Source organism: Xiphophorus maculatus, chromosome 22 (assembly GCF_002775205.1).
Source record: "Xiphophorus maculatus strain JP 163 A chromosome 22, X_maculatus-5.0-male, whole genome shotgun sequence".
NCBI lineage: Eukaryota > Metazoa > Chordata > Actinopteri > Cyprinodontiformes > Poeciliidae > Xiphophorus > Xiphophorus maculatus.
In genome coordinates this window covers 18,623,216-18,647,009 of record NC_036464.1, presented here as the reverse complement: position 1 = coordinate 18,647,009, position 23,794 = coordinate 18,623,216, and the positions used below count along the sequence as shown (strand labels likewise).

General features: G+C 39.1%; 2 protein-coding genes across 2 annotated transcripts in view; one reads left to right on the top strand and one right to left on the bottom strand.

The window, feature by feature from the left end:
• Positions 1–6,404, top strand: part of phyhipl (phytanoyl-CoA 2-hydroxylase interacting protein like) — a 19,084-nt gene extending 12,680 nt beyond the window's left edge. The window contains exons 4-5 of the mRNA XM_005814341.2: positions 1,608–1,725; positions 3,690–6,404. Of these exons, the coding sequence (XP_005814398.1) occupies positions 1,608–1,725; positions 3,690–4,227 (656 nt within the window). The 3' untranslated portion in view covers positions 4,228–6,404. The remainder of the gene's footprint in view (positions 1–1,607; positions 1,726–3,689) is intronic.
• On the bottom strand, positions 5,046–23,794 carry LOC102222310 (protein FAM13A-like). The gene is made up of 21 exons (XM_023327561.1): positions 23,525–23,794; positions 22,506–22,707; positions 22,175–22,384; positions 21,331–21,511; positions 19,257–19,431; positions 17,410–17,531; positions 13,756–13,971; positions 13,569–13,650; positions 13,239–13,339; positions 12,654–12,711; positions 11,949–12,023; positions 10,675–10,855; positions 9,586–9,835; positions 9,340–9,472; positions 8,646–8,727; positions 8,046–8,281; positions 7,842–7,925; positions 7,637–7,738; positions 7,123–7,337; positions 6,501–6,602; positions 5,046–6,015 (listed from the first exon to the last, which is right to left on the bottom strand). The coding sequence occupies exons 1-21, from the start codon at positions 23,552–23,554 to the stop codon at positions 5,892–5,894; spliced, it is 2,961 nt and encodes a 986-aa protein (XP_023183329.1). The 5' UTR covers positions 23,555–23,794; the 3' UTR covers positions 5,046–5,891.

Here is a 23,794-nt window from a genome sequence, read left to right as displayed (position 1 = left end):
AGAAGGGGAGCTGTGCTATATGTTTGGAATGCTAAAGTCACATAACATAACAACCAAGAGGCTTATAGTGGGGGAGGGGAAAGATTGGATAGCAGGATGGGGGCGTAGAGGGGGCTTATCCACTGAGGCCTCCTGGTAGAGAACAGACACACAGCTTTGGCCCTTAGGTGTCCATTCCCCTGCCTGTCCTTAACTCTGACGCTTCGAGGCCAAGCAGTATATTATTAGCTCATTGAATTCAATCGATTTAGATTTTTATTGGGTTACTGCAGATGGAAAAGCAAACCGCTGTGTACCAAGGTAACGTTCTTGAAAAGCCGGATAAATTTTGTTTAGCAATTAAGTGCTTGAGTCTAATTTCATAGCTTGTATCAAAACATAACCAGCCATGACAAAGCGGCTGCACTCAAGAAATGAACCAGGATTGTTGACACACAAGAAAATTTAGGAAAGATATTGGCTCTTTATCAGCCTGTCACACAACCTAATTTATTTCTGTTTTAGTTAAGCTAATGAAAAATAATAGAAAGAACGAAGTATGAGAGGGATAACAGTATTTTAGCACCAGCAAGAGGATTTCTGAAGAGCCATCGGTGGAAGTGTCGCCTATGATAAATGCCCACCCCTTCTCCCAGTATGTGATTAAGACCACTGAAAGTAGGATTTATGTCAAATAACCATAAATATTACTGGTGAAGCAAATGCTGAAAAGGCTCAATACATTCACATGGCTTCCTCACTCCATCCGTACTGCCTACTTGTATGGAGAGAGTCGCTCCATCGTCTGGGGAGCTCTCGGGTCAGAGCTGCTGCTGCTCCACGTTAAAAGGATGGTTTTCCATCTGATTACCTCCTTTTGGAGGTTTGTCGTTTGGTCTACTCTCAGTTTGTCCTACTGAGAGTAGACCGGAATTTTCTCGAGGGTAAATATTAACCGTCAAGCAAAGAGGGATGTCTGGGTTTTAAATCCCAGCCCCGTCAGCCAGTGACCTGATCTCAGTTAAGTGGACGACATTAAATAGATGGGTGGTGCATCTCTTAGATTAGGTTGTGAAAGAGATTAAAAGGAGGAAAGTGAACTGAGGGCATTGTAGTGTTCCTGCTCCTCGTCCACATTCTAGCTGGGTAGATAAACTCCTGGTAACATCAATAAACAAATGTTTTGTGTGTACAGGAAGGATCAGGGCAGCAACAAAAGTCAAGATGTTCTTTGAAAAGCAAATGCAACTCTTGGAAGAAAACAAAACAAAACTGCACATCTCTATTTGTCTTCAAGCACTCGTTTATTGGAGAGCTAGCTATTTTGGCCTGTACTCGCAGTCATTAAGAAAAAGCCCCTTATGTGATTGGTGGGAGTAGAATCATATTACTAGACTTGATTAAATGTTTTTGCTCCAGCTGCTTCGTCGCAAAGGGGATATTTGGAGGGGAATCATTTAATTATTCTTCATGTTAAGTTCATATTTCTTTATTGGCAGAGCGGAAGATATTTAGCTTTTTTAAAACCTGAAAATTTCAATATAGATTCATGACAGCTGATGATCTGTTTTCAATGTTTGTTTTTGTGTGTGTGTGTTTTACCAATAAAATAATGAATCTGTTTCTAGATTACTCTACGGTTCATCTAAACCAGCTGCTGGAGAAGGCCGAAGTCATTGCCGGGCGGATGCTGCGGTTCTCTGTTTTCTACAGGAACCAGCATAAAGAGTACTTCAATCACGCCAGGTGGGCACAGCCATAACTAAGTTCATCATTATTTATTTTTGTCACCACTTACTTCCTCACTCTGGATAGATTTGTTGTTAATGTCATGAAACACTTGATCAAATTTGCCCTGAATGAAAGGGAATGCAGCGCTGCTCTTTTATGGTGTTTTAAATTAATAACATGTAACGCTCTTCGCTTCTGGCAAGCATGTGTTTCAGTGAGATATTTATTAAAACAGTCATGAGTTAAGAAGGACAGATCTTCTAACACTTCATTCTCGGCACAGTTAGGTTTTATTCGCATGCTGCTGCCAAGACAATTCAGGGATGTAGACCGATCACTACAGAAACCTTTCACTCTACAAAACAATATGGTGGCCTCCTAAACTCTGCTTTATAGTATTTCTCTCCAGCTGCCTTAAGTGAAAAGATGAGAATCAGCTGGAGGGAGCCGCTGTAAGCATCCTAATTACTGCCATCAATCCAAATATGCCACATCAAACCTACTGTAGCAAACAGCCAGCTCTTCCAGGAGACTTCTCTGCACACACACACACACACACACACCGCCTTAGATAACGGGAAGGTTGTTTTTACTCTCTCATGTTGTTACTGAAAGTGAGCTGACAACACTCAGCTACACAGAGTAGGCGGATGGGTTTTTGTCCGATTTTTTTTTTCTTCTCTTCAAACGGACATTGCTCTCTTTCTGCTGTTTTCCTTCCATCGGATCGCCTGGAGGAATTGCTGCCAGTTATACAACAGTTTCTTTACTTAGGCTGCAGATTCTGAGCACTCTTTTGTCTGGTCCTGTACAACCTGACGTCATTCCTCTTTTTCTTTTTTTTTTTGCTGAGTTGCAGCTAAACCAGTTGGTGGAGAGCGTATTTGGTGAACTACCCCATCATGTGGGGATTACCAGTACTGCCGTTTTCATGTGATGAGAGCAGAATAATTGTGTTATTTCCCCACAATGAAAACAGGATTTCTGGAGACATAGCTACAGGACTGGGATTTATATTTTAACAATTTGAGGTCAGATTTATTCTGTTTTAGTGTGTATTTAATTTTTCTGGAGTTGTCCAGAATTTTATTTTCAAAAGCAATTTTTTTCTATTGCGGTTGCACTAGCTTATTTTTTTTTTAATCTAGATTTCCATAAATTTATGAAAGTACTTCCATGCCTGTCCTTAAATAATTTATGTCTATAAGATTAAAGAAAACTGAATTATTAAATGTTTTTTTTAAACAAGTAAAACAAGAGACTGCTGCCGTCTCCTTGGTAACAGATGATAAGCATAATTGGTCATTTAAGATCCCTCTACTAAATCCTAGCTGTCCTGTTTTTAATTGGAAAGACAAAATTAATTACATAAATCTGTACAGTGCCTTGAAAAAAACATTGATGCCCCTTGAACTTTTTCATTTTTCTTGTCATGCTGCAACCACAAAATTCAAAATATTTCATTGGGAATTTACATGAAATATCAACACAGAGTAGCGCAGAACTGTTCTTTCTTTCTTTTTTAAAAAAAATATTATCTATAAAATCTGGGAAGTGAGCTACGCATTTGTATTTAACCTCCTTTTCCTAAATCCAGATGAAGTAATTAGTCAATTATATCAAACTCCATAATTCTGCTTCACTGCACATGTAATTATTCTGTGAAGGACTAAGATATTTGTTACCTCTAAATAGACTAGAAACTGCTGTTATTGTTCCACAGAAGGAAGTCTCAGAAACCCAGGTGTTTTTAAAGTTTTGATGGAGAAAAATAATAAACAAACATCATCATGAAGATCAAGGAACACAAGTCTGTGCCACATTGTCTTGGTCTAACACACAAAATCTAAATTAAGTACATTAAAGTCTTTAGTTGTCATGTCAAGAAATAAAAGACGCGTGGCAGATTCCTTAACAGATCGCTCCGAGGGAAAGCTAACATAAAAATAAAACCCAGATCTATTCTTTCAAAACTCCAGGGAGGCGCAGGACAACCGGATGATGCCGTCGGTGAAAGACAACAGCGGCAGTCACGGCTCGCCCATCAGCGGCAAGCTGGAGGGAATCTTCTTCAGCTGCAACACAGAGTTCAACACCGGCAAGCCACCGCAGGACTCCCCCTACGGCCGCCTTCGCTTCGAGGTGCGGGCCGACGTGCTCTTCAACCCCGACACCAACCTGTACTTCGGAGACTTCTACTGCATGTACACGGCCTACCATTACGTCATCCTGGTCTTGGCGCCGAGGGGCTCCAGGGGCGACGACTTCTGCAAGCAGAGGCTGCCCGCCCTCGACATTGGCAACAACCGCTTCCTGACCTGCAAGCAGGATGAAGAGGGCGGCCTGGTGTTTCACCACGCCCAAGATGTCATCCTGGAGGTGATCTACACGGAGCCCGTGGACCTGGCTCTGGGCACGGTGGCGGAGATCAGCGGGCACCAGCTCATGAGTATGTCCACGGTAAACGCCAAGAAGGACCCCAGCTGCAAGACGTGCAACATCAGCGTGGGACGCTAAAAAACAAAAGCAAAAAAAGGGAGCCCAAAGTCCAGGAGGGGGAGAGAGGGACTTGATTTTTTTGACTGACCCCATCCACACAAACGGAAGGAAGGCCACAAGGACCCCCGAAGCAGGCGATCACGTGCATGAAGCAGCAGATTTATAAGGCTCATTGCTCCCCGTCACTACCGAAAACCGTCATTCCCAAAGATCAAAGAAAAAAAAAAAAGACACCCTTGAATCATCATCATCCAATAAAGGTAAAAACACCATCATCATGTAGTTCATATTTGTGTACTGACCAAACCCTTTAACTGTACTAAAAGTCTGCTTCTATTAAACTTTATGCTTTTTTTTTATTATATAATGATCCATGTTATATTAACAATCTTAGCCTCTGTGTTACTGATGCACTGTTAACTAGCAATTGAGACTCTGAATTCGCATTCCATATCTATCATTTCAATTGATTAATTCAGATCTCTACTTACCTCCTACTAGTGGCACGGACTGGTACTACAGTTTTCTAGGGCTGCAACACTTTCAATCAGTTTCATTTAATTTCTTTTATACCAAAGGAATTAAAACCTGGACGTTAAATCGCGGTGGAATCCGAACCGTACTAATGCAACAATCTCTCCGTGTGTATCCACAAGGTCTTTAGGTGACAAACTGTGAGCAATCTACTAAATAAAAAAAAAAAAAAAAAAAGACAACAAAAAAACAGCATGATGCAGTTCTGTGCAGCACGAGTGTTGAAGCTGTCAGCACCTCCACCATATTTCATCATCACTGAAAAAAGAAAATAGAACCAAGAAATGTGTTTTTTGCAGAATAAATGTGAAAAAATATTTATTTTTATTGATACACTCATATATATATATAGAGAGAGAGATGGATATAAATACATAGAAAACTATATAAACCAGAAGTGCACAATCTCAAAAGCTCATATCCTTGTCAACATGGACATTTCAAGGGGAGGGGGCGACTTCATATAGGCAGGGGGGGGAAAAAGTAGATTTCAAACTCAACTTGCACTATGACGCCTACGTTCACTGCATATGTTTCAAGATCAACATCTAAATCGGATGATCATAATTTAGATGACCTATGAAAATCTGAATGCATATCATAGCACAATGTAGGACAAAAAAACACGACATGCACAAACACTGCTGGATTGTCTTGCTGATTTACATTTACGCTTATTTCAGTTTTTTTTGTTTTTTTTTCTCCATAAGACAGCACTTTGATAATGCAGTTCCCACATCAACTACGATGAAGGAAAATCTTTTTGGTATAAGGGAAGGAAGTGAGTAGTAAAGTGCTGTAATATACATGAAGTCTTCACAAATTAGTTGAATGTAACTAAGGTTGCTTCATTGTTGACATGGTAACTGTGCTAAAATGGCTACGACAGGGTTATGAAAAAGTGTCCTAAATGGTGGGGATGAAAAAAACAACAAAACAAAAACAGATCCAAATCCAGTGTTCATTCAGAGTGTCAGCGATTTTTGGTCATTCAGTTTTCTTCATGTAAAGTGCATTTACATTACGAGCATGGAATAAAACAAGACCCATTGGCATCAAAGCAATTAAAAGAAAAGGAAAAAAAAAAAAAAGAGTTGTGCTGAACTAAATAAAAAAACAAAACAAAAAAAAGTCCCACTGTGAATAACTCAACTTGCTTTGGTTGAGTCTTGTTTACTGAGCAGAGCCTCCAGTAGGCGGAGCTTCGCCTTGAGGTTCTTGTACTGGCAGTACTCCTCCGCCATTGGTCCACGGTCCTCCTTCTGACAGACCCTGTTAGCGAGACACGCAGGTGAGACAATGCAAAAACGGCAAAAACCTTTTCTTTTCTTTTCTTCTTTTGTTTTTCGAAGTTTCGAAACAAACTGCAGCAGCTTCCACGACTGGTTGATGGTCCCTATGTTGCCTTACTCAGATAGCTTTGTACAGTGTGTGTATTGTATTCAACAACTAACTGTATTTACTTTGGAGGACTAACATGTACAGTGCAAAAGGATGTGTACAGTTCAGAACAAATGTCTGTCTCTGTCTCCTTCTTGAGCTCTCTCTGCTGGGTTTACGTTAAATGGGTGTACATTACACTGTTGTACCATTGCGATGGTTTTTCTTCTTTTTGTGGATGTCTTTTGTTTGGTCACAAGGCAAAAAAAAAAAAAAAAAAAGCAACCAAATGTTCCAAGTTTATTAAAAGACTAAATAAAACGGAAATGCCAAGAAATCTGGAGGGCTTGTGTGTTTTTAGTGTGTGTTGCTGCTACCTGCCGGTCTGTGCGTAGAAACGGTCTTCGAACTCTTGGAGGGTTTGGTGAAGTCGTCGCTTCTCTAGTCGAACCATCCGGAGGTGATCTAGTAATTCTTGCCTGCATGAAGGAAGACATTTTGTGCACAAGCGTCAACGAGCATATTCTGTCATTTAACAAGCCAAAAAGATGCATAAATCGTGTCATCCATGAAAATTTTAGAGGTATCTCAGGTTTATTTAGTCAGCAGTTCAAAAAAGCAATGATGTTAAAAGGTTAAACTGGTGTACTGACGAGGTGTATGGAGATAAAACGCTGGCTGCATCTTTTGTATAAAATGAATCCTAAAAACACAATGTTTGCAGCAAATACTTGTAAATAATATGAATATTTATCTAAGAGGCAAATATTCTTATACTTTATTTTTCCAGACTTACTTGGGTTAGGGAAATACTTGAATCAAATTTCATATTAGACTGTGGGTCCCAAATACACACGTATCCAAAGTGTTAAATATGCTCATTAATTTAATTTTTGCCTAACCTGGAAATGTGACAACTAACCTAAAGCAAACCTTATGAAAGCCTCTGGTATGTGGTACACATGCGCGCACACACGCCGGTATGCGGAGAAGCTGTACCTGGATGCTTCATGTAGTGTTGCCATAGTGATGATCTGTGCATGGAAAGTCTTCCCCTCATCCAGCGGAGACACCACCGGCGTTCCAGACATTTCCACAGACGATGTAAACTGGGGCTCCTCTGATGACATGCACCTAGGCGTTTTTAACCAAAGTGGCTGCTCTCTGGAGCTTTGCTGCTTAAAGTTCTCTTCATCGGAACCCTCCTCTTCCTCCTGGAGAAAAACAAAACAAAACACTACTTTACTGTAAAGAAGATGCCAATTCTTTAATCTGTTAAAACCAGCAGCTGCTGCATCATTATTCAATAATTTGTCAACATCTAGCTATGTGCATACAGGATGCAGTTTATGTAGCTCTTATAATGACCACTAGAGGGCACAAAGACACTACTACTGGCAGCTGTATTTGTGGCGTCATGGTCGGAGAGAATTTCCTGAATGTCTTAGTGAGAACTTAAGATCCGAGTGATGTTCTTTAAATAAAAACATATTTTGCTCGCACTGCAACTCACAATGGTTGTAATGGCTGCTGTGGAAGCGGAAGAAAGCAGCTGCTTGAGCAGACGGTACCGATCATAGAACGGTTTCATCAGAGTCCGTTGCTGCCGGGTGATCTGAAGTTGCACAAAGAGCAATGCTTTGTCACAAATGAATTAAAATTCTACACAAATTAAAATGCAAAGAAGAAACTTTCTGAAAAAAAAGGTTTAGTCGTACTGGGCGTCCATGCAGACCCTCAAAGTACAGCAAACACTTCTGCATGCAGGTCTTCTCCATACTCAACTGGAAATTGGACATGTCCTGCGCAAAGAGGACAAAGTATAACAAGCTTGCATTTATTTTAGCATCTTGTTTGACTTGAACTTTAAACTTAATGTAAAATAACTGTGTTAGTGATAATAACGTTTCTACAGCACCGACCTTGATGCTGTCCGGCAAACCCAGCTCACTCCTCCTTTCCCTCAGTCGGTTGGTTATCAGGTTCACCGTTTCCTCCACGTTTTGCGTGGCGTTGCTGTTATTGTTGATGGGCTGAAGTTCAGTTCCTGTCGGCCCCGCCTCCCGCTGCTCTGCGTTGGTCCTGCAGGTTTCACCTGAGGGACTGAAACCTCCAAGTCCCTTCACTCCTGACTCTACAGACTGTGTCAGCTTTATTTCTGAAGAAGAAACAAGAAAAAAGGTCAGATTTTTAAAGTAAAAATATGTGTGTATTTTAAGCATTTGAACTAAAATATTTAAAAAATACCACTTCGGACACTAGAAATCATAGTTTTCCATAAAATTTGTGATTTTTCTATAGACTTTCAGATAGGTTGATATCTTCATACAGTTGTTATATAAATAGGTCTAGCTGAAAATATCGGCATTAGCATTAGCAGTAAAGTAACCAATGTCACTTCCAGGCGACTTTCTGCATAAATAACAACCACATCTCCCCCAAAAGAGCAGCTTTAAAGTAAAAAAATATTCCTCTCACTCTGGTCAACTGTAAGTGTGCACATTCGTGGTTTAATAACTGACCTTTCAGCTGCTTGCGGCTCCTGATGAGCTCCTTCATCAGTTTGGCCACTTCTGGATCAGAGGTCTTGTCATTATGTGCTGGCTGGAAGCATTAAAACATATGTGATCATTAACAGCAGAGCCGTTTTTGTTTTGTTTTGCTAACTTGCTTCGTAAAAGATACTAGTTTTTGAGTTGACCAGCAGAGGGAGTCATTTGTTCGCTTTAAAGGGTTTCGACACATTTTATTTTCAAAGTTCAACCTTCTTCCAGACTCAAATATATAAATCTCCTGCTTTTAAAACATTTTAGGTTCAAGATATGGAATTGAACTGCTTCAACATCAATTGGGTCTAGGTTACCCAAATCATGAAACAAAATATCAGGGTTTTATACGTGGTAAAAAGGGCCATGCCACTGCTTTTTGGCATATGGACAAAAATAAAGCCACTTCATTTCACATTCAGTAACTGGACTGTCCTACACTAATTGTAATTTTTTTTAAAGAACAGAAGAAAGGTTGATGTGTTGATGTGACAAGCCAAAGACAAAAAGTCTTAATATAAATCAACATAATCAACTTCATCTAAGAAAAACAATAAAGGCTCTTCATAGATAAAGATTTGGCACCATGTCAAATTGTTGGGAAAACAGTTCTCTATGAACTGCATTTATAATTCTTAATTCTGTCCAGCTGGTTTGAGTCCATGCTTACCTTGTAGTGCCTCTCTTGTTCAAAATGCTCCTCAAATCGCCTGATCTTCTTCCTGAGCGTGTGAATGTGTCTGTTGAGCGCCGAGACGGACACAGAGCCGTCTTCTTGCTCTGCAGGGACGCTGCAGCGAGCCCTGGAGAGGTAAATAATCCATGCTGTTTGCGTTACACACACACACACACACCCCCACAAAAAAACACCAACAAAACAATGGGAAATCTGCCCGAGCTGTCTCATTCGTCTCACATGCGTATGTGCTGCGAGCAGGGCGGCGACGGAGCCGTGTCGGGGTCGAGGTTGTAGCGCAGGCTGTGGCTGAGGCTTGGGCAGCGCGGCGAGGGAACGGGGCAGTCGCCGGGGGTAAAACGAGATAAGAGCGGGCTGGAGTAAGGGAGAGGTGGGCTCGGCAAGCTGCCTTCTCTCACAAGTCCTTCGGTACTGGAGGCGGTGGAGAGAGCGGAGACGGACTCTGACAGAGACGGAGGTGAGTGGTGTGCTAGAAGACAGGGAGCAAAGACAGCATATTATCTGAGACTTATAATAGGAAAAAAAAAAATTGTCTGGTGGGTTGAAGAACTGGTTCCGGAAAGGGAATAGAGCAATTAACTAAGAAATAAATAAAACACAGCAGCAGACACAATTGTATTCACTATTAAAATTTCTTCTGTCTTCAGCAAATATATGGAAGGCATCACTCTCGTTTCAAGTAGGTCTATTAAAGCTGGATTTAATAAAATACATTCATCGTTGCAGTAAAGATGAATATTAATGTGACTGGATTAATCATCACGATTGGATGATACCCACTTTCTTTAAGGTCTGATTTAGATTTATTCAGATTTTTTTCCTAATAATTAAAACACATGAGGAACAGACACTGTAGGAAAAAGATAGTAGCTTAAAATCCAACATAAAATGAAAACATTGCATAATTATTCTGATTTATGTATCAAAGCATGTGTTGATGACCTCAGTTTTTTTTTTAAGAGAATAAAAGCATATGCATTCTGATGCGCTTATAGTCCAAAAACAAAGTTTTGATGTGTTTACTGCATATGAAAAAATCTGATTTTTCCCTATTTGACTTCCTGATCACAGATTAGACCAGATCAGGGTAAATTGTACATTCCGATCTCTGTCTGATTGACATATGACTCTAGAAAAACCGTTAAAACTGGAAGCACAGTTTTAGCCAATAAAGTATTTAAAAAGTGTTTTTATTCTCTACGGAATTCACATTAATCTCACTGTGACAGTACATTTGTCCCTGAAAGTCCAAACAATTCATTTGCAATCTTCCACTGCATCAGTACCACTTCACTGGTTCCGTCTTACTTTCTTGTGATGAGTCAACTGTGTGCCGATGCTGAGACGGAGACAGAGGCAGAGTTTGGTTCAAATGATGACCTTCGGAGGGAAAAGGCTGCTGCCGCGCAGGCGTGTCATCCTGAGCCGGGGGTTCTAATGAGTCTGACGAGGGTCTAGCGTCCAGGGCTTGGAGCTTGAGGGAAGGAGTCTGAAAACAGAAGCAGAACATGTTCTCAGGGCCGCGGACAGGAAAATGACTGACGAGGTCGGGGAAGAAGCGCAGCTGGCGGTCTTTAGCTCTTCACGTGAGCTTCAGGAATTTTCTGGAAATCATGGAAACCAAATCCTCTCCTTTGGTCGGAAACAGACTTTCAAAATTAGGTGACCTGATCGATGAGAGGGGGAGAGGAGAAAGCAGCTCTGTGTACGTGATCTTTGTAAAAGAAATCCAATAAAAGACTTTTCCCCTGCCGCTTCACAAAAGTTCCACAGCTGTAGTCAAAGTGGTTTCCCCACCAGGCGAGCGGGTCGGATTCCCGAATTGCACCCGCATCCAGACAAGCACTCCCTGCCTCCCCTCGTCCACGTGTTTGTGACTCTGCGAACGCCTTTTGAGAATTTCTTAAATCCTTCCGACCGGCATTCCCGACACCTCTGCGGACGAGCAGCCTCCACATGGATTATTCATAGTGCACGGATGAAGGGGCGGCGGCTGCGGGGATATCGCTCGTGTTGCTGCGTGTCGTGTGGGTGCGTGCACAGGGGAGGAGAGAGCTACTGTATGTGACGAGCCGTTTCCACAGCAACGTAGTCCGGCTGGGTTAAGAAGTCGATGTGATGGCGATGCGGGGAGTCAGAATAACTGTTCGCCAGGATGGGTTGGTGTGTGTCTGTGTGGTTTGTTCTGACTCTGTTTCGCAGGTTGAAGGGGAAAAAATACCTGTGCGGTCAAGTGTTATCGTAAAACAAAGTCGTGTTGGACCACATATTTGATCTGATATCAGCAGCAGCGGCAGCAGCTATAGGCTGAGGTTCCTTTCACTCATCTTCCTCAGCGGTTCATTCATAAAAAAATAAATAAATAAAACCAGGCTTGTGCGTCAGCCAGAGGAGGTGGACGGATGTGAGGGGAGGGCAGCAAGTGAGGCTATTATTACAGAAGATAAACACCTACGGGCAGCCATGCACAAACATCCAGACACATGCAGGGGATTTACAGAAAATAACTCAAGGTATCACCTGTCCTTCTTTTACAATTCATGGCACAAAAATAAAAAGGACTGCGAGGAAGGAGAACTTACGTCATAGCAGCTGTCTGTGCCTCTGCAGTCACTATGTGTGTCAGAGGGACCACAGCATCCTCCTCCTTTGCTCTTCTGAAGGAAGAGAAACTCCATCAGTAACAAAGCCATACGCATGTACAGAGCTGAAAAAAAAAATAGCTTCTTACAGATTTATTAGATTTAAAAAGGACCAAATGGGTGAAATAACATGACCGAATTAGTTAAAAATCAGCTTAAAGGACGACAATGTTTTGAACCCTGATTTGAAACACAAAATGTATGCCAAAAAAAAAAACAGCCTCCAAACCTGACCCACTTACAGCAGATCTGTCTGGAGGAATGGGCCAAAATTCCAGCAAACTGTTGTCGACTACAGGAATGTATGGAAACGCTCTACTTTAAAGAAAGTTAAACAACTACCTAAAAAACTGTCTGCCATTATTTTTGGATTTAACAAACAAAGGTAATTTCAGTCATCCTAACTGGCCTAAAACAGGAAACAACCGGTTTTAACAGCATTATGTATTTATGATCAAGGGAATCATTACAACAAAAAAAACCTTCAAGAAAAACACATTTTTCTTGAATTGAAATGTTTTTTTTTTCTAAAAAAAAACCAAAACACTTTATTTTCCGTTGGATGTTCAAGCGAAACAATGCAAATCTAAAACTATAAACCGATTTCCAGACCACAACCACTATTCCGTAGAAAAGCCAGTTTACCTTGTACTGGCACACCATCCCTTCATCTTCTGTCTTGCACTGTATACAGCACAGTAGGCTAGAAAACAATAACAAGGAAGCACAATGAACTGAAGCTGAAAAACCAAATCAAATCGGACTGAGAGCCAGTGCAAAAAAAAAAAAAAAAGCCAGCTTCACAAATTGTTAGTCGGCCTGTTCCACGTGAGGCCCTGCAGCGAGTCAGTGTTAGTTGGACTGGAATCATGTCAAAGCCATGTCTATGAGCAGCGCTGTGCTCTGATAACCTACTTCTGAACTGACTGCAGGGCTCAGCCAAGACCTGGTTGAGCCCCGGTCATATTTTTCATCCTGAGAGGAAGAAAAATAACTCTAGTATCCATCTAAATACATCTGATACACTTTCATTGCTAAAAAAAAAAAGAAAAAGCAACTCACTAACAAGTGATTCAATCACCATATGTTAAATACTTAAACCTAACTGTTTTGATAATACAAATTATTATAATACGAGAACAAATTACTGAAGGAAATCAGGACATGAGGGAAGACTAGCGCTCACACTTTTTTTTTTTTTTTTATAATTATGGTGGCGTTTTATCTCACCTGTCTGGGAGCGGACTCTTTATTTGCATTTTGTTTTGTGATTCGCTCGACACGCAGAGATCCGAATGAGGCCAATTCTGTCCTATGCTGCTGCTGGCGACCTGAAACAAACAAACAAACAAAAAAAAACAGTTTGATCCGTTTTTATTTAGTCTTGGACGTGAAAGTTAATTTTCAAATAAAGTTTCATTTAGTTCTTCCAGAATGTATATTGGTGAAGTTTTTCTACAATAATAATTAAAAAAATTCTAGGAGTAATATTTAAGAGTGAAAGAATATGTACTGCTGAATGAGTTTAGACAGAGAATAGTAGAAAGAACATATGCACACCAAAGAAGAGCAAGCAAATCTGTCTTCTTCCTCCTGTTTCAGCTTTGATCCGGTGTTGGGTTGTGGTGTCTGTAATAAAATCCTGGTGAGATGAGGCGAATGGGTTATTAGTAGGGAAAACTTATTTCAGCTAAATCATCATGTGACCAGTGGGTTAAAATGCAGTGTCTTAAAAAAGAAAATTCACCGTCGCACGCTAGGCGCCGTTTCTGAAGGTTTCCCCAGCGCTCTCTGAGGCTGTGCGGTTTGCGGCTGACGCTCTGGCAGCAGGTCAGCGTGATCGGAGAGAGCGCTGCCTGCTTCCGCTGTGATCCTGCCTTCCTGCAGAACCTCCCGGTTTGCAGTCCGAATGTCAATGTTGACGTCAGAGCGGTTTCCACAAGCTGGCAACAGTGTGTCACAACTTGAAACGACAGAAATATGAGAAGAAACGAACAGGAAGAGAAAGACAAAAGAAAATCAGTCTGTTAACAGATCGGTAACAAGGGGTTACTGTGTCTACTCCCACAGAAAGATGTAAGATCCAACAAGAATCAGATAAGTACCAAAAAAGTCAGCAATATAAAGGAGTATCACTGAAAACGTACACAAATAAAACATTTTATGCATAATAAATTTCCACAGTAATTGCAAAAGATTATAATATTGTTGTTTGGAGACATTTTTCAAGTAATATATTTATAATAACAGCATTTTAGGATAACTTCACACTGGTACTGTGAGATACTTTAAATATCCAAAATAAAAACAACAACAATCAAAAACGATAAGTAAAACAGAAACGCAAACCACACACAACCGAAGCCATGAATAAAATGGACTACGAGGTCTCCGAACACAAAATTGTCCTTTAAAGAATATTGATAATCAGAATAGCTCATTTTAATGTATCATTGCTTACTGCAATGAAAAGCATCCTACACATTTCAAGTTTTTATTTAATCTGGTCTGACACAACAGAATTTATTCAAAATTATGGTTGTAATTATGGGAGCAGAACCGGAAATGGCATGCTCACAAGAGAATGTAAACATAGTAAGCATGTATTAAAGTTTAACGTTGACCTTAAAAAACAGAAAACAATTTTTGATCTTAATCTACAGGATAAAAAGTCACTTAAAGCTCTGCATCGCAGCACTAAATGAAATACAGAATCAATTCTGGTCCTCTTCTACCCACTTTAAACAACTCCAATCACACCTAAAACACAGTGGTGAAAATGAATTAACAAATAGCCAAGGGTGTTGATAACACTTACAGTGATAAATGTTCACTAAATCATCATAGATATTAGTCAGTTATTATCAAACAGCAGATTTCTTTGCAGACAAATACCAGCAGCGTGCTCAGAATAGTTTTATCCATTTGTTCACTCACTTGCGGTGAACCGTTGATCCACAGTGGCCGTCGGTGACACTGAAGCAGATCAAAGACGAGAACATTTGTCACAACAGCCTAAAACGTAAGACAACAAGCAAGCAAGCAGCCTGCTGCTCTAGAGAAAAGACGAGGATGAAAAGGAAGGAGCGCAGAGACGTCAAAGGCTTAATGGTCGCAAAGAAAGAAAAAAAAAATGCTCCGGAGGCAAAAACTACTGACCCGGTCGCTTCAGTTACTTCCCTGCACACACACTCTCGCCTGTGACGATAAAGGGGCCAGAGTTCAAAACTGCTCAATCATATTTAGAGTTAGCAGAACTGGTACAGCACAGCGACACGGACAGAAGTAGGTCAGAAAGGCCAACAGAGGACAGCACACACATCTGAGCATATTTACCACTGAGGAGAAACTCCTTCATCATCAAAGACCGAACCCACAAGGAATTGAGCTCATCTCACAAAATATGCTTGTCTTGGCATTTGATACATTTCTGGAATTGACCTCGATAAGGACCATTGTAGGAATAAGTGAAATGAACAACGTCAACAAACCACTTAGTAAATACAGAACGTAAGTGAAAATCATAATTAATATAGAGGAGAATCTGTGAATGAAAATTATGTAAATTTTGTTGATTCTAACTGCATAAGAATCAGAATAACCCTCGGCGCACCTTTGACCCAAACTGAGCTATTTTTCTTATTTTAGCTTTTGATTTGCAATATGTTTCAGTTTCAAGGCTAATTTCATCAAATCTGATCAGGAATTGTTTCAAATTATTATTATTATTTTTTAAATACACCACCCTCTTTATTGCAATGGGTATAGAAAATGAGATTTTCATAAATCCAAACATTATTTGCCCTTGGCTTTGGTCTCATTGACCCCAATACTGACCAATACTGATATATCAGTATTATATACTGATTTATAATCAGTATATAAATCAGTAAATAATATACTGTATCCCTCACATATTATTATGCTGTCCAACCAGAATGTGTTAGCCAAAAAAATATTTTTAGCTAACACATGTAATTTTGACAATCCAGAAGAAAATAATCACAGAGCTCCAAATTATTTGATTTAAAAAAAAAAGAGAAAAAATAAGAAATGCAGGTGTATGATCTTGATTCTGGACAGCTTCTTTTTTTTTACATGGAAAATAAAAATGTGGAAAACAGAGATGTTTCCTTCCTAGTATTTACTCCAGCTATCCAATTTAACGTCCCTCGGTGAGCCGAGGAAACCAGCCAAACATTTGGAATGAAGCAGCATCTCTCTCCTGCAGAGCAGATGAGCGTAGGAAGCTGTTGATAAAAAAACGATTGATATTTGCCCTATGATGACTCAAAAACAAAGGCAAAGCATAAAACTGGCCTTCTTTCACACTCTGCTTCTGCTGCATCTGGTCAGTCTTTGTCAGCAGACATGTCTGATTACACAGCTTAGACTGAAATACATGTAGGCGGAATATCCCTTTGTGTCCATTATGTATAAAACAACTTTATAATTTACAGAGTGGGAACCAAACCTGGAGAAATATTTCACTTTAAAATCTATACGTTATTTGAGTTAACATATTTTGCTTGTTCTGCTTTATAGGTAAAAGGAAAAACAAACAAAAATTAGCATGAGGTGTGAAGAATCAACAAACAGCTGTCTGCTGATCGGGAGGAATGCACAGACCTGCAATATCGCCATTCTTTATGTGTCAGATGGGGAAAATGACACTTTCAGGGCGTAATCAGCTGCATGTCCCAATGTCTCAAACAACAGACTGGATGACTCATCTGTTCAGAGGCTACGTTTGAATCAAATTTCCAGCTAGTTTGGTATCAAACATCGAAACTATTACATTTCTCACTTGAAATTTGAACAGTCAACAAGACGGTTTAATTTTGCTACCATTGCAAAAGGTTTAGCAGAGGACACATATGCTTAAATGTCAGTTATGAAAACGCATCTGAATGCCTGACGCACAAATGTAACACTGCATACAGATGTTAAATATCACTTCATGTCTCTAATACAACCTTATAGCCTTCAAGAAGAAAGTACGATCGTTAGACTAAAAATGGTTGTTAGATTTTTATTTATTTTTTCTTATTCCTATCAGGAGACGAGGTGTATCAATATAATTGTGGGTGTGGAAACAATAGTTAATAATATTGTGTTCCTACTAACTACAATAAATCAGTCCACTCTAAGATTGATGAAAACCGAGTTGCTGAAAGCTTGTTATGCAAGTGATTTTCCTTAAATGTTATTTTAAGGACTTCAGTAAAGTCTTACTAAAACTTTAGGAACATTTAGGTGATTTTCAACGTAGGGTAGTTCTTTCTTATTTAATTAAATTATCTATGTTTTAAATTAATTAAAGAAACTCTACTTTCTTTAATTCATTGTGGACCAAGTCACAGCAAGAATCAATCCATCCATCCATAGAGATGAAGAGTACCTTTTGAGTTGTATCTGCATCTGCAGAGTTAGTTCAGAAGCAAAGCTCCCAGAAATTGAAGTGATCTCTTCCTCCAACCTCTCCATGCAGCTGTTCTCGTACTCAGAGCTGTGGGGTTGGACCTGCCAAAACAGGTAACACTAACATTAATAAACTCGTGGCAATGCTCAAAATGTTGCTTACAGAAACAGGTGGATTAGTTTCCCACAAATACAGCATACTGTCCATTTCTGCACAATGTAATAAAAACTTTTCTCTCTTTCTTTCTTTCCTTTATTTATCCAGGAGATCCAGAAATCGAATCGGCAACACATTACTCAAAAGTAAAACAAATTAAGCCACATACACAAGTTTTAAGAAAATTACAAAACAGTTTAGAAGCAATGACATTGTTCAATAGAAACATGTTGCTTGTTTTTGAGAAGCGCTCAAAATAATTCCAATGAAATCAGATCTGACGTGTTGAGTTCAGACTGGAGCTCATTCCATGTTAAAGGAGCAATAACACTGAATGTTTTTCCTTCGAACATGTGGAACATGCAAAAGAAAGATGTAGTTGGAGGGTAAAGAATGGGCAGTAGTAGATTGTTGTAAAAGAGAATTTAAGCAAGCTGGAGCAAAGCCACGTAGAGTTTCATAAATCAGTATCATCAAGTGATTGTAACTCTTAAAGGAGGCCATTCAGCTTTTGCATACAACTCATAATGATGTGCCTGTTACAAACCTTAAAGCATAATGATAGACAGTATTCAAGGTTGAAGCATTCATATGTAAAACATCTCTATAAACCAGAAGTGGTAAGAAGGTCGCTGATACCAACTTACAAAGGAGCTACTTATTGAGGCGATCCTGTTTCTCCTTAATGTTGACCGACACTATAATTGTAATGATTATGCCTACCTTTATGACCACTGAAAGATGAAAGGAATAAAAATGTTTATGTTTAGTAGACAGGCTACATTAGGCAGCATGTTGACATATTGCTGTCAAAGACCTGTCAAGCACCACAATTACAGCGAGTCCGACAAGCTTCAGTGCAGGCCAGTCACTTCACTGTGAAGCACAATGTATCAAGATGCAATATGGGAAGAAGGCAAGCTGGTACACGAGGAGGACCGACACAATGCACAAATGGTCATAATGTTATGCCTTATCTTGCACATCTCTGGTTCTCCAACTGTGCCAAGGAGCGTTAGTCGTAGTTGGGTTGTTTTTAGTAGTACAGGACTCAAAATAGAACATTTAACCATGACATAAAGCTTATGAACTAAAAAAAAAAGTGAAAAAAGATGAGTTCTTAAACTCATTCATCTGGAACTTGTTCATCAGAAGCACAGTTGTGAAAGTTCAGAGATCTCCCAGTACAAACTGTAGTGGATGACAATGAACCAACAGGACAGGTTCTAGTGGTTAAGTACAAAATACTCTTTTAACACTGAAGTCAGGATTTAGGAATGACATCAGTTCCTGCTCAAATATCAGAAAGCAGTGGGATTTAGTAACTAAATCAGTGTTTAAGCTAAAAACTTTGTATTTCTATACAGTTTTGAATTTCATCTGCATAGTGACAACTTTAAGGTCAGGGTTGGTGGGGAAACCTCAGACTTTCCCACTTGAGATTCTGACTTCACAGGACATTTCTTTGCTTTAGTTCAAAAATCAAATTTAGAAAGTTTCACTCCTAAGTCAAGGATAAATAAAAGGCTACATTGTTCCCTTAAATCAATTAAGAACCACTGGCACGTTGAATTTTTTTATCAAAGTCGTGCTAAAATAACTCTTTTAAAGTTCTGTAGAGATAATAAGTGTTCAAGCTCAACATAAGTTGAGCTCAAAATGATCCACACCTCAAAATGTGAAAGAGCAGAGAGAGCAGGAGGAGGAGGTGAGGAAGAAGTAGCGGACGGGGTCATCAAGATCTCTTCTTTGACCGGAAGGAGATCTGCTTGATGTCTGAGAAGGTGGAGCAGCAGGGCATTAGACACACTCTGCTCCTCCATGACGCTGGGCCCTACTGGAACACTGCATGAAGAGGGGAAAGAGAAACAACAGCACAACGTCACTGTCAACGCCATAACATTCAAAATGGCTATTTAAGTTACAAACATAGTGGTAAAGATTGCCATCTAGTGGCCAGAGGCACAAACAGCACTGTACTGAGAGGAACAGATTAAGCACCATATGACACATACAACAGAAAGCACATTTCATCACTAGGGTTGCAAGTAACGTTTATTTTAACTATCAATTATTCTGATAATCAATGAACTGAATAAAAAAAACTGTATTAATTGATTAATAATACGATGGCACAAGGTGGCTAATTGGAGATTTTTATTTTTATTTTTTTGTACATAATCGTAACTGGGTGAAGCTAAAACTTGAGGATTTCTCGGTACAACATGCAGACAAAATGTTTTTTTTAAAATATATATATATTTTTTTCATTTTGGCTTAATTACTGCTCTGAGGTTTTTCTACAATCAGCCTTTTTCTGAGTCTGAATACTCGAATTAACAATTAATCAGTTACTTAATTAGTTGACGATTATTGCGATAATCGAATCATTACGATTAATTTGATCATTTCAGCCCTATTCATGAACTCATATCAAATTGGCCTACCAGCTAAGATTTATTTCCAACATGTTATTCTGTTGATCAAATATAACCTATTAATTTAAAATCAGTTTAATTCCATTATGCAAAAAAAAACAAAAAACTAAAGGGTGGTGGGAGTAAAAATGCAGAAAACCTAAGCAGGAACAGATGTGTTTGTATGGCAGACAAATCATTTTGAAGTCTATCACTTGTTACATCACAGAGACATATGAGAGGAAGTGGCTGTCTATGAAGACATTTGGGAGGCAAATATGGAGGAGTTATGGGGCGCAGACTGTCACTGAAGCTGCCACCAAGCACATATGTTCCAATGTTGGCATACAATGCCTGCCTTCCCTGATTAGACTATTGAAATCTTAAACTAGACCAGAGAAAATAAATTTTCTCAGTGAAACACACTGCCATAATTCTTTTTTTTTATTATTGAAATGAATTGAATAAATGAAACACTATATTTGTCTCCCAAAGCCGTTCACATTTTTGTAGAAAGCAAAAATAAACTGCATAATTCACAACCTTCAAACCCACCCGTTTTTTCCAGACTTCTTTTTTTCCAGTTACCCAAACTCAAACTATTCTCGCCTGTGGCTACGATGAACATTTTCCTCTCAGACCCTGGCCTTTATGCGATGACTAATAGGCGCAAAACAACTAACACAACAGAGACCAAAGAATGACAAATCGGCCTAAAATATAATGACTCCTTTCTACTGTCACTAAAGCACAGCAGTCACTAGTTGTATGAGGCTCCATAGAGACTTAGCTTGTTTACATTTCAGTAAACAGGAAGGGAGAAGCAACAAGCAAACTCTTGAAGACCTTGTTCATATCTGTAAGTCGTTTTCTGCTCTGCCATGCTCTGCATTACAAGCCACAGATCACACCCATTTCCTACGAGGGGGTGAACTCAACTTCACACAACAAACACTCAACAGCAAAGCGTTTGAACTATGCCACATACATAGAAGGCTGCTTTCATGAGGAACAGACTGTTTTTTTCTGCACTGCAATCTACCAGAATTACAAACATATGTGCGACAGACACGTCCACCACAGACAGCACTGCTGGTCTGGTTATATGTATTTATATAATACATATAAATACATAAATACATAAAAAAAATATGTATTTATAACATATAACAAAGTAACAGGTCTAGATGCTGAAACAATGTACTTTGTACTTGAAATATTAATAAACAAAAAGAAACCTGACATAAATTGCACCATTTGGTCGAAACTTTACTCATGCTAAATTCATGTCTCCTATCGCAATTTTAGGGAAAAGGAAGCAACTTACTGAAATACACAAGGTCCAAAGATGGTAGCTAGATTTTCCATAGGCATGTGGTTGGACTGACTCTGAGAGGCCACTCTCGACAGGAAGTGGGAGAGGTAAGAGAGAATATTGAGGCTGAAATCAGGCAGGAGGCAAAGATTTTCTCTCAGTCTTTGGTTCAGCTCTGGCTGATGTGTACACTCTAAAAATATGCAGAAACATTGAAGATTGATTAGTTTCCCTGGTAAAGATGAGTATAAAGTTTTAATTTAACTAAGTTTTATTTAAGTGGAATATTTGCAACCCCCCCAAAAAATAAAAAGTACAAAAACCAAACCTTTATACAAACAAATATATTTTTAACAAAATAACACATTTTCTAAACATTATTTAATGATAATAAATAGTTTTCCCTTAGCAACTCCCATAGCAACCAGGGCCTATAACATTTGACCAGCTTAGAACGCACAGAGAAACAGACCTCTGACCATTCCTCCTTCCAAAATCACTGCAGGTAATTCACAAAACTGGATCCTATTTTTTTTTTCAGACCAAAGCACCTAGATCTAGGCATGTTTATACAAGTATCACATTTCTTGTAGCCATTTCCTCATATTTAAACATCGGAAAACGCATCTGAATACTTGAATGATGTGGTTTTTTGATCCAAAGAATAGCTATTTGGGATAGAAAGTCATATTTACAGCTCAGTGCAACAGGAAGTTATTGATGACTTCCTGATCAACTCAAATAGCTGAAATATAAATGATTTACATCTGAAGCATAAGAAACACATGCTCTTACACACATAAATAGTGAAAATGTAATAAAATGTATAAAAGTCATTTGTCATTTTCTAAAGTACCTTTTAGGTTGAGAACCATCTGTTTGCGATGCGGTTCAGGAACTAAAGGAGTGGGCAATTCCCGCAGGAAGAGCTTGAGTAGAGAAGCTACTGTGTTGATGTCCCTCAATTGGTCCAGTTCCACTCTCTCTCCCTGGTCCAACTGTTCCCTCAGCTGCCTCACACGCACTGTGGACCCACACAAACGAAACAGACCCCTGTGGTGCAGTCCTAAAATAGGGAAAACATATTCATTCACAACACATACGGATGATGCTTGAGTTAAATGTAATTAAAAAAAAATTGGTGAATAAAGCAATTTAGTTAAGAGACTCAAAAGGGCTTTATGTACCAAACTTTTCCAAGAACTCTACCATGTCTCTAAAGACAAAAGGTATCCCTCTGACCATCTGTCCATTGTCATTTAGTTTTTCCAAAGCAACACCGAATACACGCCCTGGTGGTTCTCCAGGAACTGGAACATGTGCAGGAACTGTGAGTTCTGGGCAGACTTTAGAGTTGGGTCTTATTATTTTCACTGAAGATATGTTGTTCTGCAGCGAGAAGAGAAATTAACAGAGGGAGATCTCATTTATTACATTAACGTTAACAAACACCAGAAGTAACTTAAAAACATAGTTTTGGATTAAATATGTTATCATTTTACACCCACTTCGATTTTAGTATAAATATCTGAATATACTTACAAGAATTCATGTAAATGTAAAACCTTTTCCGGACTCAAATTAGCCTCCACGTCTATTTTTTTCAACAGTTTATAATTGGTAAGAAAACTAAAGTTCACAAAAATTCAGTTTACTGTGGATTTCATTCAAGTAGATCAGGATGGATGGACAGAAACCTTGTAGGTTATAACACCTTGGACCAGAGACAGAAGTTAAAATATTGTAATTATCTTTTCTACTTCCCTACCATACCTATGTAATGTAGAGTATTACAAGTAATATTTTTCAAAGGTTTGTTGTTTGTTTATCATTTAGAATTCATTTAGGTAAAATGCCGTTTTACATTTTTTTTTATAACTTATTGAGTAAAAGTGAAGAATGACAAAGTAATTTGATAATAATTTTATTAGTATGTAGATTTCTTTTTTTCTTTCATTACTGACCCTTAAAGATAACGTAACCTGAAACTTCCTTAAAAGTAACGTCGGTCTCCAGAACTACAAGATATTTGAAACAAGTCCAATCCTAGAGTGCCTGGCAACATGACACAGACGTTGAATGATTAAAAAAAGAAAAAAGACCCACTGAAAGAAAGGAAAACTGTACAAAATTAAGTCTCACTTGCTACATAATGACGTAGGAAAGCCCTTAGTAGTAGAATAACACACTGAATATGTGAACTTACACAGGAGGATAATGAAGCGCTTGCGCCCATTTTTCAGCTCAGCGGACTGGAACTGCTCTCCGCCTTTGAGTTGTAGACGGATTTTCATCTTGTCCAAATGAATGCTCCGCTTACAGAAACTTTCGAAGACTCGTGACTAATCGTTGCCATGGTCTTCACATCCCGGCGGCTGGATAATCGCAAATATATACACACATATATATATATATATATATATATATATAAAGTTATTTTAAGGAAGCCTTTTTTGGCTCAGTATCCTCCTGCTAA

Excerpts from the sequence above, each read along its gene's own strand:
- LOC102222310 (XM_023327561.1), bottom strand. The coding sequence starts at position 23,554 with ATGGGCGCAAGCGCTTCATTATCCTCCTGT. Across the intron at positions 22,385-22,505 it reads AGAGTTCTTGGAAAAGTTTG|GACTGCACCACAGGGGTCTG; the intron begins GTACATAAAGCC and ends TCCCTATTTTAG. Across the intron at positions 6,603-7,122 it reads ACACTACATGAAGCATCCAG|GCAAGAATTACTAGATCACC; the intron begins GTACAGCTTCTC and ends TCCTTCATGCAG.